General features: G+C 39.2%; 1 protein-coding gene across 7 annotated transcripts in view; it reads left to right on the forward strand.

Annotated features, from left to right (window-relative positions):
- The window catches only part of pns (DENN domain containing pinstripe), a 27920-nt gene extending 17484 nt beyond the window's left edge, over nt 1-10436 (forward strand). Inside the window, exons 4-20 of one of the 7 annotated variants that reach the window (XM_046630573.2) lie at nt 910-1130; nt 1217-1411; nt 1655-2126; nt 2207-2343; nt 2429-2616; nt 2776-2951; nt 3102-3313; nt 3415-3621; nt 3963-4137; nt 4229-4493; nt 5229-5342; nt 5600-5864; nt 5949-6216; nt 6302-6614; nt 6702-6878; nt 6987-7197; nt 7300-10436. In XM_046630573.2, the coding sequence (XP_046486529.1) occupies nt 910-1130; nt 1217-1411; nt 1655-2126; nt 2207-2343; nt 2429-2616; nt 2776-2951; nt 3102-3313; nt 3415-3621; nt 3963-4137; nt 4229-4493; nt 5229-5342; nt 5600-5864; nt 5949-6216; nt 6302-6614; nt 6702-6878; nt 6987-7197; nt 7300-7489 (3786 nt within the window). In that variant the 3' untranslated portion in view covers nt 7490-10436. Of the gene's footprint in view, nt 1-909; nt 1131-1216; nt 1412-1654; nt 2127-2206; nt 2344-2428; nt 2617-2775; nt 2952-3101; nt 3314-3414; nt 3622-3962; nt 4138-4228; nt 4494-4707; nt 4744-5228; nt 5343-5599; nt 5865-5948; nt 6217-6301; nt 6615-6701; nt 6879-6986; nt 7198-7299 lie in introns of all 7 variants that reach the window. The other 6 variants (XM_069136863.1, XM_069136862.1, XM_069136861.1 and 3 more) reach the window with 6 other exon arrangements.
- The last annotated feature ends 6220 nt before the right edge of the window (nt 10437-16656 follow it).

A 16656-nucleotide genomic window follows, 5' to 3' on the forward strand; every position in this document is an offset into this window, starting at 1 on the left:
ACGTACAAATTGTAAATAACTATATGCGAAAAAGAAATGGCAGGCAATGATTTGTTGTGTAAACTTTCCAAAAGTCTTCTGCAGGGCCTCGTTGGCGTTCTCGAGAGAATCGTCTCGAGGAAAACCAAAAATTTTTCCTTGTCTTTGTCGGGAGGTTTCGAGCCTCGGTCTACATTTATATATATACATGTATATATATATATATATATACATACATACATACATACGACCGGCTTAGCGGCTCAATAACAGCTGCTGCGAAACTTGAGGGAAAACCTAATTAAAGACTTTGATACTTATACACGTCTGTATAATTTTCAAATCCCGGGGTCCGACGCACGTGCGAATAAGACAGATCGATATTTAAATATATTCAGTCAATCCTTTCCCTTGGGGAAAATTTGTTTCAACACCCCTGAAACTGCGTTCTGTTTTTCATTTTTCCCACCCTCCTCAAATGTTTTAGTTATCTCTTATCAACCGTACAATCCGTTTATCTAGTTTATTGCTTGAGATCTTTACCCGTGCGCCCGAGAAACTACCAGACAAACAGAAATTTTTCAAGTACAGCAAAGTCGCCGAGGTATAAAAGGGTATGTGACACCCCCGTAAGTTCAACCGAATTGCGGACTTTGCTAGCAACTCGTGCTCGGTTACGTTAAGGAAAAGCTCGTATGCTTGGTCGAGTTTTATCAGGCCAAGAGGCTCTTGACACGAGTAGTTCCGAACTCGCCCAGAGAAGAGCGTCAACCGTATAGCTACTTATAATGTATCCAGTAAATTCTCATTTATGTGAATAAAAAAAAGTAGGAAAGTTATCCAAGTGAAAAGAAACACGTGATATATACCTTCTCTTCAACCGCATAGGCGCAGATGAATTTCAAATAAATGTTTCGTGTCAATTTTCAGCTCTGTTTACCCAGCGGCCTGAGGTTCCGTACCCAAAAGCACTCTATCGAACCTTCATTTCACTCGTTCGTACTCACCAAAGAAGATGGCCATCGAACCTATGGTTTCAGTCTTCTGTTCTACGAGGAGTGTCGCAACAAAAAAATATGCCATGCTATGCAGACCCTTCAATCTATGCACATCACCGAACTGAGCAGTGGACAGAATGGCACTCCACCTATGTGAGCTCCCATATTCATAATCTATATTTTCTTATTCGTTTGGTTTTATTTTCCAAGTTTATTAAAAACTTCTTTCCAACTTCTAGCCCCAGGAGAGGACAAGATGGTCATAACACAAGATCCCTACCAAGACATTTCAAATTATCCGCTCACTCACCAGGCGCAGCTCTCGGCTACTACGATTATACCAAAGATAAACTTCTGGTCACAAAGTCTATCTCACTGCTGTGCCAGCAGCCGTACCTCCACGCCGCTCGTACCTTTCTCACCAATCTTTACAAGTCAGTATTGGACATAACAGAAAAAAAAGACTAAGTAAATAAGCAGTATGAACGTGAGACAAGAAATAAGAAATAAGAAATGACAACTATTCTTTAGAGCGATACTTTATCTCAACATATGGGCTTCAATATTCCAATTTGAGTTATTTCTTGTCTCTACTTCCTATTTCTCATTTATTCTCATTGGTTAGCGAGCCTAGTAGATCAGCTTCCAGAATCACAGCACCGTTAATCTTTTTTCAGATGCGTCCCAAGACATCCGGGTCCTGGTCTTAGCTTAGAGTCTTATGTATACAATCTTCTTTATAATGTACCAATACCTCTTCCTGGTAAATCTCTCAAGTTTTTTGTACCTAACGACGAGCCAGCTAAGGTGCCGCTAGAGCTCGTCATACATCAGCCAACTTTGCCAGAAGAGTTGCCAATGCTTGACTATCCGCTCAAGGATGTATTTTCGTGGCTTGGAGTCGACTGCGTAATACAACTGTTCACTTGTCTGTTATTGGAGAATCAAGTACTATTGAGAAGTGCTGATTTTCAGAAACTCATGGTTGTCTCGGAGTGCATTACTGCCCTTCTGTTCCCATTCTCTTGGCAGCATGTGTACGTACCAATATTGCCGGCTAGTTTACACCACTTTCTGGACGCTCCGGTACCTTTCGTCATGGGGTTACATGCTCAAAGTGAAGGAGGCAATTTGAAAATTGCTAGTGAAGTGAGCCCAGTTACCTTGTTTTATTTCATACGCACTGCCAAATGAGTAATTTTCGATAATTTGCATTCATTCTGTTACAGGCAAATCTGTGTTACGTAGATATAGACAAACAAAGTATCCAATTACCCGAAGAGTTACCGGTGTTTCCTCACAGGTTGCAATTCATTACTGAAATTAGAGATTTACTAAATAAATTCAAAGTGCCACATCCCGATAAGTAAGTTGCTGGTTCGTCATCTTTAGAGTCTTCTTCAGAGCTGTACTGCGTACTGACTACTTTTTTTTTTCACTTTCTCTCTCAGGACTGACAATATGGCCATCAATTATTTTAACGGAGATATCATGACCAGCAGCTTGACTCTTCCTGGGTCAGGATTTCACCATCCTAGAAGAAAACATTCTTTGCACGACGTTTTGGATTGGGACAGGCCAGACCCTGAACCACACTCCGAAACGTTGCAAAGAATAGTTGACATTGTCAAGAGGACAGGTGAGTTCATTTATTTTCTGTACTTGACTTCCAGTGAAACTGTGATGAATCTAATTGCTTTTGCTTGAGACTGCAAGGGAATGCAAACTTGAATGTAAGCTATTCTGATAACTCTTTTCGAGTACCGTAATAAACGTTTATATTTTATCAATTATCTAGGAGTAAACTTGGGTGATATTGACTCTGTCGACAAAACGACGAAAGAAAAGATACTCACTGCACAAGAAGAGTACCACGATACTCTCATCTTCAATAATGCTCTGAGAGAAATATTTCTGAATCGTTTCGTACAGATATTCTCAAGCTATGAACATTTCGTCATTCAACCAAGCCAGGTAACAGAAGTTGTATTATACATTTTGTTGGATATATATAGTCATAAGCTTCCCATAAAATTAACATTTAGTTTTCGATTTTCAAAGTATCTTCCTACCTTGAGTATACATTCGGCCGCGCAATTGTAATTACATTAAAACCATTTTTAGGACAAAGAAGAATGGTTGTGCAACAGAGACAGTATGCATGTCTTTGACAAGGCTACGTTTTTGTCTGATCAGCCTGCCCAGCATTTGCCCTTTCTTTCACGATTTTTGGAATCTCAGATGTTTGCGTCGCTTGTCGATAATAAAGTTTTAGCTGCTTGGAGCGAGTTGGATCCTAACATCAGAGTCTTTGATCAAAGAATATCCCAACTAAAGTAGGTTGAGCATTATTCGACAAAGATAAGAGATTGAAAAATTCTTACGAATGACACGTTACCCTGATAAATATTCTGGTCATGACTCCTTCTTTCTACAGGCAAAGAGTTGGTGAAGGAATAGTGAGATCGCCTTGCTATGAGGCCTGCCAAGCTGTAACTGCGACGCAGAAACTCCTTGAACAACGACTGAACAACGTCGAGTTGGAGGCTGTTCCACCGACCGAAATTCTTCCTCACAGAGCAGCTTACTTTCGAAGTTTTCCACTCCTCGACGGTGTCGCCTTGAATAAAGAACCAACGCAGAGGTGATTTCATAATATTCTTCTAAATGTTACACTGCTACTCTTAATATTGAATCGATAATAACATCATTTCTTGTTCTTGCTGCTCCATGTAGTCTACTTCGGTAAGATAACACCTTAACGAGTTCTTTCGATGCTGACTGTTCTTGCATGTCTGGTTCACATATTTTCCAAAGAAAATCATGCACTTTTTCTATCTGTCAAAGCATAATACGAAGAATACAGATAGTTTTAATATGTTGAAATGTTTTTGGTTTTCAAGATTTGTCTGAGTATGTAGGACAGATTTTACAGAATATTTGCGCGGAGTCCTCTAATAACGTGAAATTATTGTCTGCCCACAGCAGTCGGAGGGGCCAAAAACAATGGAAGTATAAAATGAAAATGATTGAAGCAAGTGGAAAGCTACAAACTCCGCAAGAATCTCAGTCCCCCCGACCACAAACTAAGTTTTCCACTGACATGAGCCCAGCACTGATTGCACAAGCCAATTGGACTTTTGTGGAAAAATTGCTCAAGGTATTTAAAAAATTGTATTTTTTTTTGTATGGATAAAAAATTATTATATCATGAAACAGAGTGCTTAATATATTCTACGTAAATTTTCTAGGACTGTAAGTCCAAAACGAAACGAATGCTGGTAGAGAAAATGGGTTCTGAAGCAGTAGCACTTGGTCACGGTGGTGAATTCCTTTCGGATGTTGAAGAAAATACTCTGGTTGCCAGCCTCTGCGACCTTTTGGAACGCGTATGGAGTCACGGGCTGCAAAACAAGCAAGGAAAAAGTGCTCTCTGGTCACATCTGACCACTTATCAAGAACTAGATGAGTGTAATGATGCGACGAAAAGTATAGACCCCAATTTTTTAACTCCAGGTAATTTCAAGAGGTGTTACATGAATTATAAATGAGTAATTGAAATGGCATAGTTGTCACTTGTCATCAATTATCTGCTTTTGTCCCTTATGCCTAACTCCACCCATTGTTAATAACAATTGAAACGTTTCAGGGTATAAAAAATCGTTATAAAATGTTTAAATATTCGTTTGTTATAACTAATACAGTATTTATTCACCCATTGGAAATGCAGCTCTCGCTTGGTGCGTCCTCAGGAAGCGCCTTGATTGTACGTCCTCTACCCTTATATTGAAGATCAATCGCACTTGTTCTATATTATGGCTTTGTTGATGAAGTTATCAATATTCCTTTTATTGAACACTTATAGAAGTAGTCGATATCGTTAAAAAAATAAATAACACAGAATATGTGCTGATTGTGAATCACTGCTTCGTCAATGTCTTTTTTTTCCTCATTATCCGTACTCTACAGGCGTTTTATAAATGCATGCTTCGTTGCTGAGGTTTATTTATCAAGTATACAAACACTTAAAATTTTACGCACCTTAGTTCACGCTCATGTACCTCTGCAATATAAAATTTCTCTGGTGAATTAATGACATCTTGTGTGACTAACAAATTTCAATTTATCCCGTCACATTGTCTTTGATGAATATGGTGAATGCGAAATATATTCAGCCCCATGTATTATGTACTGTATTATTTTTTCTGTGTTATATTCTTACGTTTGCTTGTTTCATTTTTATGTTGTAAGATATAGTTGAGAAATCATCGAATAAGTTTTTTGGGTTCCCGGATCTCTTGGTTTCATCAATTAAGAGCAGTAACATATTTGAAATTGCTTCATATCTGAAGGAGAACTTTAATGGTAAGCGTTGCTTGTGGTTTGATGGTGAGATTATTACTTTCATTCAGCTTTCATCCAAACTCAGTGCCCTGCAGATTTTCTTAATCATCAAACTTCCCATAGTTTCAATGTCTTAGATTTATGTTACACGTACTTATGCATGCTTTGCTGGCGAATTGCTCACAACGGTCGAAATGCACGCTTATAGCAATGTTTTCTTCTATAAATCAACCAATCAAGGCAGGTGCGATTCTATAATAAAATTTTAATGGCTACAGATTTATCTAACTTGGCACTAGAAACAGAAGTTTCTCCAACAAGAGGAAGAGAGAGGCACAAATCTTCTGGGGAACGAAAATCCGTTGGTCCAGAGCATTTAAGACCTTTGCCAGACTCTTTGATCTTCGATATAAGAAATGTCCAAGCAATGACAGACATTAAAACTCACATCGGTTATGCTAGAGCATGGGTCCGTCTTGCATTGGAAAAGAAATTGCTATCGAGGCATTTGAAGACTTTGCTATCAGACACGGCATTAGTCAGGTAGCAATTCAATGAATTAACACAAATAATGAATCGCCATTACCAATTGGGATCCACTAATTCTCCTATATTTTTTGTATGCAGGAGTCAATACAAACGTTCTGCCTTTTTACGATGTGAAGAAGAAAAGGAGCAGTTCTTGTATCATCTCTTGACACTGAATGCTGTCGATTACTTCTGCTTTACAAATAATTATCCGACAACAAAATTGCCATACCGAGTGGTAATATTTCCTAGTAGGAAAGCCAGCGCCGCTACAACGACAGCTAATAGCTGGGTTGCTATATCCGGTACCTTGTGCGAGACGAATCCTGTTTCGATCCCAAAGGGGGCATTAGAATTCGTCTTTCATGTTAGTATTAAACGTACTTCTTTGCACTTGATAGTTATTGTTTCATAATTATGCAGTTATAATACGTCCTCATTTTACTGTGCAGCACAGAAACTTGGGGGTACTATCGACGTTAAGGATAGGCCACGATAACACAGGACTCTCTCCAAAGTGGATGGTTGAACACATAGTCGTTCGTAATGAGGTAACTGGACACACGTTCAAATTTCCTTGCGGTCGATGGCTGGGTAAAGGAATAGATGATGGATCCACTGAAAGATTACTGGTCGGAGCTTTGGTGCCCAAGAGTATCGACAATGAAGAACTTGTCGAATCTTGTTCTACTCCACCCAGATGCCGTTCACCTAGCATTCCGAGAAGAATAACGCTGACACATATTGAACTGCAGCATATGCTTGGTAACAATAATATGATTTAGCTTGTGAGACAACTTGTTTTTCAAAATTGATCAGCGAATACAATTACTGAATCAAAACCCCTTTCAGGAGAGGCAGTTAATGCTATCGTCAAATTTCACTACAGAAGAGAACCTCAAGATGGTTCATTAACTGCACTGCTGTGTGGGGAGAGCGGCCTTGTTCCTTCTCTTGAACAGACGTTTCTATTTGGATTTAAAAGCCAAAGATTGTTTGGGAAAAATCTTTACGTCTGGGATTACTTCGGTAATTTTTTTTTAAATTGCCTTAAATCGCGTGGTGAAGTCTTCACTGGCGAACTTTTTGAACATCAAATCGCAATTCTTCTAACTTGTATATTTTGCTGATCGACAGTGCGGGTGAAGGAAAATTTTGAAATTTCTCTACTCGAGGAAATGGATGAATATTCACAAAGGCTTAGTAGAGACAGAAGGGCTCTGACAGAGAATAATCAACGGTTTAACATTTTAAGAAGCTACTGTCACCTTATCGATCAAATAAACACATGTAGTCAAGCTTTGGGCAAAGATGGAAAGTTTCAGTTATTCATCTGTCTAGGAGCTAGGTACGTGTGTTCACCATGTTTTATTTGTCCTTTAAAATTGTTTTTACTTTCTCCTCTCATTGGTAATAATATTATTACAATTCGTTACAACTTAACTAACAGAGAACATCTTCTGCATCGCATGTTGAGTCCGATGAGCGAAGCAAGGTCAACAGTAGACATGTATGAGGAAATATCTTTCCTGAGGAGTCCTCAGCTGCTCACTTTCCTCATCCAGATACTGGAACCATTAGACGAGTTTCACATTGTTCTCGAGAAAAGCCTGACTCAAGGGATTTCGAGTATCTGCTAATCGTGCATTTCACATTCCATGTTCAAAGAGAGTGAGCATAAGGTGTTTGTGTTATAGTGGTATATACATACTTTGTGTTATTCTCGAAAACTTAGAAGATACTGGGATTGTTGAGAATTGATTTCCGAAAAGCGTGTGAAAAATGGAATAAGATTTTAGATCATTATTTATTTATTATTTAAATCGTAAGGCATGATTGGAATTCTATATTTTAGACAACCTTTACTTTTAATATGATGAGAAACTTGAATCGATGATCGCGTAGCATTGGTTTTTCTTTCACTCATTTTTATAAGACAATATTATTTCATTTCACGGAATAATAAGAGAAAGGAAGAATTCTGTTCTCCTATTTTACCTGACTTTACTTGCCGTGATGATTGACATAAATGCCGAAGACAATGTGTTAGGTGATATTTGTAGGTAAATAAAATGTTAGTTAGTATGTAACCGATCCCATGTACCAAAGATGTTATTATTGTTACTACGTTCGTCAAGATTGTGATGACATGCCACAAAATCTACACATGACATTAGTCTTAGGGTCTTTTAGATATAGTTTTGTTCTCTATATTTTTTTTCTCACTCTTTGTTAGCGTGTGTACATAGTAGGTAGGAAATTAATATACATACTGCAGATTCGGATATTCTCATATTATGACGACAGGTTTTTTGCATTCAAATGTCTGCCTTTTTTTCTACACACCTTGACAGTGATCAAAAGTAATACTTCAAATAGTCGAATTGACGTTGTTGATCACATAAAAAATCATCGCATCTCCATGGACATGTATTATTGGCAGTCAATAACCTGTATGGAAGAAACTCAATGATAGATAAATTTTACAAGCAATAATTAGTTATTATGATCTTAATTCAAAACCGACAGGCTACTACTTTACTCGTAATTAAATAAATTTGTCAGTTTACCATAGAACCTGTATAGATAATTATGATCTGTATATTCCTCGTGACTTTTTATTTTTCTGTATTGTAACAGATATACTTAGAAGTCAGTGGTGTCAGTTTTATAAATACTCCAATTTTTGTATGTGAGTTTCTACGTTGAATAATCAATTACAGTCTAACAATAAGGCGTAATCGAAAGCACAATAAAATTAGAGCGAAAGTATCAATTGCAAACGCGGTGATATATTCATATAGATAGTTTAATTTCTTTGTATATGCAGAGCACATATTATTCGAAGAGTCCCTGATTAAAGCCTTAATAAGATATCAAATAATACTATGGAATGGGAATCAAAAGTAAGATGGAAGAACGTACACGAAGAAAAACTTAGAACAAAAAAAAGAGAAATAGCAAATTATACTTGTAAGAGGATAGAACTGTCGCGATTTATCGTGATCTGTCGTGATACTTGATCTATAGCATCGTGCAATATCTTATTGGGATTCTCAAACAAGTTGTACACCCCCGTGTTATGTACCCCTAGCAGTAATGCGCTGCAATATTGTATTGCTAAAAGACTTCAATTAGAATACGCATACGAATCAATCTGACAATTGAGAAATTACCGTTTCACTATCATGCATTCACATCGAGTTTGGCTTTGCGTAACTCCGATATATACCTGCATCGCAAGACGGTCAAATTCATTCAAATTTCAAAATAAATTATGGCGACATTATTATCACATACAATGTGTGAAGTTAGATTGATTGGTTAGATTTAATGGGAATTGAAGTCGATAATGAAAGCAAGGCAGCAATCTGCGGACTTGTTTTCTATCCATTTAATGTTTGACCGTGAAGCAAAGACTGCCGAAGATTTGTCATATCTTTCAAATTATCAAGAACGTGTCTTTTCGGTCCTGCCAACTATGACAATAATATTCTTGGTAACACATAGAATTGTGCTGCAATAATCCTATGTACTAATCATCAGTTTATGTAGTTTTGTTGAGCGTTATCCTTGACATGACTGTTCTGAGAGATCGTCACCTCGTCATAATCTTTTGAAACTCATCACCAAAAACTTTATACTATTAGTTTGAAACCTGCTCTCGTCTAACTATTATCTACGTTAAATCAGGAAAGGAAAACTGACTCCATAGACTTATGTTTTATTGCCGTATCAATTATCTTTGCAAATTTCCCGGGGATAGGGCTGGTAATGATGCAGCTCCTCCTAAGTTCTTGAAGCTGTTTTCTGAAATTATCACTGCTTGGTCACTTTAGCAATCCTGTAATAACACTGCTTATTATGAACATCATAGCCATTATAACTTACTTTTTCCACATCATTTGCAAACACAAAGGATCTTGCTCGGATCTAAAATCGTGGAAGCAAATTCAATGCAGTCATTATGTAACGCATAATTTATTGTAAAAACTGAGTAAATACAGATTTTGCATAATATATAAAGGACCAAATCAACGATACTTGACCAATACGTACTCTTTTGTAAACATAATAAGTCTCGTTTGTTAAAACTTATAGCTGAATACACAAAGCAAAGTCTGAATGGAGTCACACTTTAGAGAAAAACGTGTTTTAACTGTTATAAGACGCAAGTTGAAGCGCCGGAAATGCTTACATCAATGGCATTTTATTTATTCAGATTTTTAAGTTTCGTAACGACGTGATCATTTCAGCATCAGTATGCATAATATTTCAGTTTCAGCACTAAATGATCGCACTCATTTTCTGTTCATATGACCGCGTATATTGTATGATGAACGTCTATGTGATTCCTTTCACGCATAGTTACTAGATAATATTTGAGATTATTCTATTTGAAACTTGTTTGTTCCTTACTCGAAACCTCGTAATTGTTCTTGTACATACATCACTTCTAATGGAAATAGTGGCGAAGACATAGTCTACGCAAATCTTACGGAAATTTAGATAATATTTCTGTATGTATATAATGTAGCTTAAGAAGCAATTGTACAGTGAAATAAATGACTACAAATTACGACAAAATTACGTTTCTATTTCAATATCTATGCGTGCGTTTTTCTAGTCTCTAACGTATCCTAGGAGAATCTTGAATTGAAGCGAATTTGTGGGGCGGGTTGAGCATTGGACTATGACTGTGAATAGGTGGAGTACTGTTGGAAATTTTCAAACATTATTACACACAGGGTCAAGCTTGAATACAGAGAGATGTGGATGTATACTATCAAATGATGGTTCTGCTTTGATTTTGATACATTTCTTGGGATCCTTGAAGCCCAATTACTCCAGATAAGGTCCTTTGAGTGGGGTGTGTGATAGAATGTTTTGTAAATCGAAAATAGGGAAAATAAAAAGTGTGAGATAACCCCTTTGCATTTTTGGTGAAAATTTTCAGGATTTTAAAAAGTGCTGGAATCAATTCTTTCAGGCACTATTCCGACGTAATTTTGCGAGAGAAATCGATTGGGCGCAGTCCCAATACGCTGCGATCAACGCATCAAAAGTTACAGCCGAAAAACGAGAACCTGTGTTTTCGACATTTTTCAGCAGGTGCTTTTTCCGTCGTAACTTCTCTCCTGTCGATCCCACGCTCTTTTCGCTGCGTTTTCTGAGTTCCTGGGGGTCCAATTGGTCGGGAAAAAGTCATACGAATCAATTCCGAGACGAAAAATTTTTTGGTTAAAAAAAAAGGAAGGCTAACCCCTTTGTATTTTTGGCGAAAATGTTCGCGATTTTGAAAAGTGCTGGAATCAATTCTTTCAGGCACTTTTCCGACGTAATTTTGTGAGAGAAATCGATTGGGCGCAGTCCCAATACGCTGCGATCAACGCATCAAAAGTTACAGCCAAAAAACGAGAACCTGTGTTTTCGACATTTTTCAGCAGGTGCTTTTTCCGTCGTAACTTCTCTCCTGTCGATCCCACGCTCTTTTCGCTGCGTTTTCTGAGTTCCTGGGGGTCCAATTGGTCGGGAAAAAGTCATACGAATCAATTCCGTGACGAAAAATTTTTTGGTTAAAAAAAAAGGGAGGCTAACCCCTTTGTATTTTTGGCGAAAATTTTCGCGATTTTGAAAAGTGCTGGAATCAATTCTTTCAGGCACTATTCCGACGTAATTTTGCGAGAGAAATCGATTGGGCGCAGTCCCAATACGCTGCGATCAACGCATCAAAAGTTACAGCCGAAAAACGAGAACCTGTGTTTTCGACATTTTTCAGCAGGTGCTTTTTCCGTCGTAACTTCTCTCCTGTCGATCCCACGCTCGTTTCGCTGCGTTTTCTGAGTTTCTGGGGGTCCAATTGGTCGGGAAAAAGTCATACGAATCAATTCCGTGACGAAAAATTTTTTGGTTAAAAAAACAGGGAGGCTAACCCCTTTGTATTTTTGGCGAAAATTTTCGCGATTTTGAAAAGTGCTGGAATCAATTCTTTCAGGCACTATTCCGACGTAATTTTGCGAGAGAAATCGATTGGGCGCAGTCCCAATACGCTGCGATCAACGCATCAAAAGTTACAGCCGAAAAACGAGAACCTGTGTTTTCGACATTTTTCAGCAGGTGCTTTTTCCGTCGTAACTTCTCTCCTGTCGATCCCACGCTCTTTTCGCTGCGTTTTCTGAGTTCCTGGGGGTCCAATTGGTCGGGAAAAAGTCATACGAATCAATTCCGAGACGAAAAATTTTTTGGTTAAAAAAAAAGGAAGGCTAACCCCTTTGTATTTTAGGCGAAAATGTTCGCGATTTTGAAAAGTGCTGGAATCAATTCTTCCAGGCACTATTCCGACGTAATTTTGTGAGAGAAATCGATTGGGCGCAGTCCCAATACGCTGCGATCAACGCATCAAAAGTTACAGCCAAAAAACGAGAACCTGTGTTTTCGACATTTTTCAGCAGGTGCTTTTTCCGTCGTAACTTCTCTCCTGTCGATCCCACGCTCTTTTCGCTGCGTTTTCTGAGTTCCTGGGGATCCAATTGGTCGGGAAAAAGTCATACGAATCAATTCCGTGACGAAAAATTTTTTGGTTAAAAAAAAAGGGAGGCTAACCCCTTTGTATTTTTTGCGAAAATTTTCGCGATTTTGAAAAGTGCTGGAATCGATTCTTTCAGGCACTATTCCGACGTAATTTTGCGAGAGAAATCGATTGGGCGCAGTCCCAATACGCTGCGATCAACGCATCAAAAGTTACAGCCGAAAAACGAGAACCTGTGTTTTCGACATTTTTCAGCAGGTGCTTTTTCCGTCGTAACTTCTCTCCTGTCGATCCCACGCTCTTTTCGCTGCGTTTTCTGAGTTCCTGGGGGTCCAATTGGTCGGGAAAAAGTCATACGAATCAATTCCGTGACGAAAAATTTTTTGGTTAAAAAAAAAGGGAGGCTAACCCCTTTGTATTTTTTGCGAAAATTTTCGCGATTTTGAAAAGTGCTGGAATCAATTCTTTCAGGCACTATTCCGACGTAATTTTGTGAGAGAAATCGATTGGGCGCAGTCCCAATACGCTGCGATCAACGCATCAAAAGTTACAGCCAAAAAACGAGAACCTGTGTTTTCGACATTTTTCAGCAGGTGCTTTTTCCGTCGTAACTTCTCTCCTGTCGATCCGACGCTCTTTTCGCTGCGTTTTCTGAGTTCCTGGGGGTCCAATTGGTCGGGAAAAAGTCATACGAATCAATTCCGAGACGAAAAATTTTTTGGTTAAAAAAAAAGGAAGGCTAACCCCTTTGTATTTTTGGCGAAAATGTTCGCGATTTTGAAAAGTGCTGGAATCAATTCTTTCAGGCACTATTCCGACGTAATTTTGCGAGAGAAATCGATTGGGCGCAGTCCCAATACGCTGCGATCAACGCATCAAAAGTTACAGCCAAAAAACAAGAACCTGTGTTTTCGACATTTTTCAGCAGGTGCTTTTTCCGTCGTAACTTCTCTCCTGTCGATCCCACGCTCTTTTCGCTGCGTTTTCTGAGTTCCTGGGGGTCCAATTGTTCGGGAAAAAGTCATACGAATCAATTCCGAGACGAAAAATTTTTTGGTTAAAAAAAAAGGGAGGCTAACCCCTTTGTATTTTTGGCGAAAATTTTCGCGATTTTGAAAAGTGCTGGAATCGATTCTTTCAGGCACTATTCCGACGTAATTTTGCGAGAGAAATCGATTGGGCGCAGTCCCAATACGCTGCGATCAACGCATTAAAAGTTACAGCCGAAAAACGAGAACCTGTGTTTTCGACATTTTTCAGCAGGTGCTTTTTCCGTCGTAACTTCTCTCCTGTCGATCCCACGCTCTTTTCGCTGCGTTTTCTGAGTTCCTGGGGGTCCAATTGGTCGGGAAAAAGTCATACGAATCAATTCCGTGACGAAAAATTTTTTGGTTAAAAAAAAAGGGAGGCTAACCCCTTTGTATTTTTTGCGAAAATTTTCGCGATTTTGAAAAGTGCTGGAATCAATTCTTTCAGGCACTATTCCGACGTAATTTTGTGAGAGAAATCGATTGGGCGCAGTCCCAATACGCTGCGATCAACGCATCAAAAGTTACAGCCAAAAAACGAGAACCTGTGTTTTCGACATTTTTCAGCAGGTGCTTTTTCCGTCGTAACTTCTCTCCTGTCGATCCGACGCTCTTTTCGCTGCGTTTTCTGAGTTCCTGGGGGTCCAATTGGTCGGGAAAAAGTCATACGAATCAATTCCGAGACGAAAAATTTTTTGGTTAAAAAAAAAGGAAGGCTAACCCCTTTGTATTTTTGGCGAAAATGTTCGCGATTTTGAAAAGTGCTGGAATCAATTCTTTCAGGCACTATTCCGACGTAATTTTGCGAGAGAAATCGATTGGGCGCAGTCCCAATACGCTGCGATCAACGCATCAAAAGTTACAGCCAAAAAACAAGAACCTGTGTTTTCGACATTTTTCAGCAGGTGCTTTTTCCGTCGTAACTTCTCTCCTGTCGATCCCACGCTCTTTTCGCTGCGTTTTCTGAGTTCCTGGGGGTCCAATTGTTCGGGAAAAAGTCATACGAATCAATTCCGAGACGAAAAATTTTTTGGTTAAAAAAAAAGGAAGGCTAACCCCTTTGTATTTTTGGCGAAAATGTTCGCGATTTTGAAAAGTGCTGGAATCAATTCTTTCAGGCACTATTCCGACGTAATTTTGTGAGAGAAATCGATTAGGCGCAGTCCCAATACGCTGCGATCAACGCATCAAAAGTTACAGCCAAAAAACGAGAACCTGTGTTTTCGACATTTTTCAGCAGGTGCTTTTTCCGTCGTAACTTCTCTCCTGTCGATCCCACGCTCTTTTCGCTGCGTTTTCTGAGTTCCTGGGGGTCCAATTGGTCGGGAAAAAGTCATACGAATCAATTCCGTGACGAAAAATTTTTTGGTTAAAAAAAAAGGGAGGCTAACCCCTTTGTATTTTTTGCGAAAATTTTCGCGATTTTGAAAAGTGCTGGAATCAATTCTTTCAGGCACTATTCCGACGTAATTTTGTGAGAGAAATCGATTGGGCGCAGTCCCAATACGCTGCGATCAACGCATCAAAAGTTACAGCCAAAAAACGAGAACCTGTGTTTTCGACATTTTTCAGCAGGTGCTTTTTCCGTCGTAACTTCTCTCCTGTCGATCCGACGCTCTTTTCGCTGCGTTTTCTGAGTTCCTGGGGGTCCAATTGGTCGGGAAAAAGTCATACGAATCAATTCCGAGACGAAAAATTTTTTGGTTAAAAAAAAAGGAAGGCTAACCCCTTTGTATTTTTGGCGAAAATGTTCGCGATTTCGAAAAGTGCTGGAATCAATTCTTTCAGGCACTATTCCGACGTAATTTTGCGAGAGAAATCGATTGGGCGCAGTCCCAATACGCTGCGATCAACGCATCAAAAGTTACAGCCAAAAAACAAGAACCTGTGTTTTCGACATTTTTCAGCAGGTGCTTTTTCCGTCGTAACTTCTCTCCTGTCGATCCCACGCTCTTTTCGCTGCGTTTTCTGAGTTCCTGGGGGTCCAATTGTTCGGGAAAAAGTCATACGAATCAATTCCGAGACGAAAAATTTTTTGGTTAAAAAAAAAGGAAGGCTAACCCCTTTGTATTTTTGGCGAAAATGTTCGCGATTTTGAAAAGTGCTGGAATCAATTCTTTCAGGCACTATTCCGACGTAATTTTGTGAGAGAAATCGATTGGGCGCAGTCCCAATACGCTGCGATCAACGCATCAAAAGTTACAGCCAAAAAACGAGAACCTGTGTTTTCGACATTTTTCAGCAGGTGTTTTTTCGGTCGTGACTTCTCTCCTGTCGATCCCACGCTCTTTTCGCTGCGTTTTCTGAGTTCCTGGGGGTCCAATTGGTCGGGAAAAAGTCATACGAATCAATTCCGAGACGAAAAATTTTTTGGTTAAAAAAAAAGGAAGGCTAACCCCTTTGTATTTTTGGCGAAAATGTTCGCGATTTTGAAAAGTGCTGGAATCAATTCTTTCAGGCACTATTCCGACGTAATTTTGCGAGAGAAATCGATTGGGCGCAGTCCCAATACGCTGCGATCAACGCATCAAAAGTTACAGCCGAAAAACGAGAACCTGTGTTTTCGACATTTTTCAGCAGGTGCTTTTTCCGTCGTAACTTCTCTCCTGTCGATCCCACGCTCTTTTCGCTGCGTTTTCTGAGTTCCTGGGGGTCCAATTGGTCGGGAAAAAGTCATACGAATCAATTCCGTGACGAAAAATTTTTTGGTTAAAGAAAAAGGGAGGCTAACCCCTTTGTATTTTTGGCGAAAATTTTCGCGATTTTGAAAAGTGCTGGAATCAATTCTTTCAGGCACTATTCCGACGTAATTTTGCGAGAGAAATCGATTGGGCGCAGTCCCAATACGCTGCGATCAACGCATCAAAAGTTACAGCCGAAAAACGAGAACCTGTGTTTTCGACATTTTTCAGCAGGTGCTTTTTCCGTCGTAACTTCTCTCCTGTCGATCCCACGCTCTTTTCGCTGCGTTTTCTGAGTTCCTGGGGGTCCAATTGGTCGGGAAAAAGTCATACGAATCAATTCCGAGACGAAAAATTTTTTGGTTAAAAAAAAAGGAAGGCTAACCCCTTTGTATTTTTGGCGAAAATGTTCGCGATTTTGAAAAGTGCTGGAATCAATTCTTTCAGGCACTTTTCCGACGTAATTTTGTGAGAGAAATCGATTGGGCGCAGTCCCAATACGCTGCGATCAACGCATCAAAAGTTACAGCCAAAAAACGAGAACCTGTGTTTTCGACATTTTTCAGCAG

The sequence above is a fragment of the Neodiprion pinetum genome, chromosome 6 (genome assembly GCF_021155775.2).
Source record: "Neodiprion pinetum isolate iyNeoPine1 chromosome 6, iyNeoPine1.2, whole genome shotgun sequence".
NCBI lineage: Eukaryota > Metazoa > Arthropoda > Insecta > Hymenoptera > Diprionidae > Neodiprion > Neodiprion pinetum.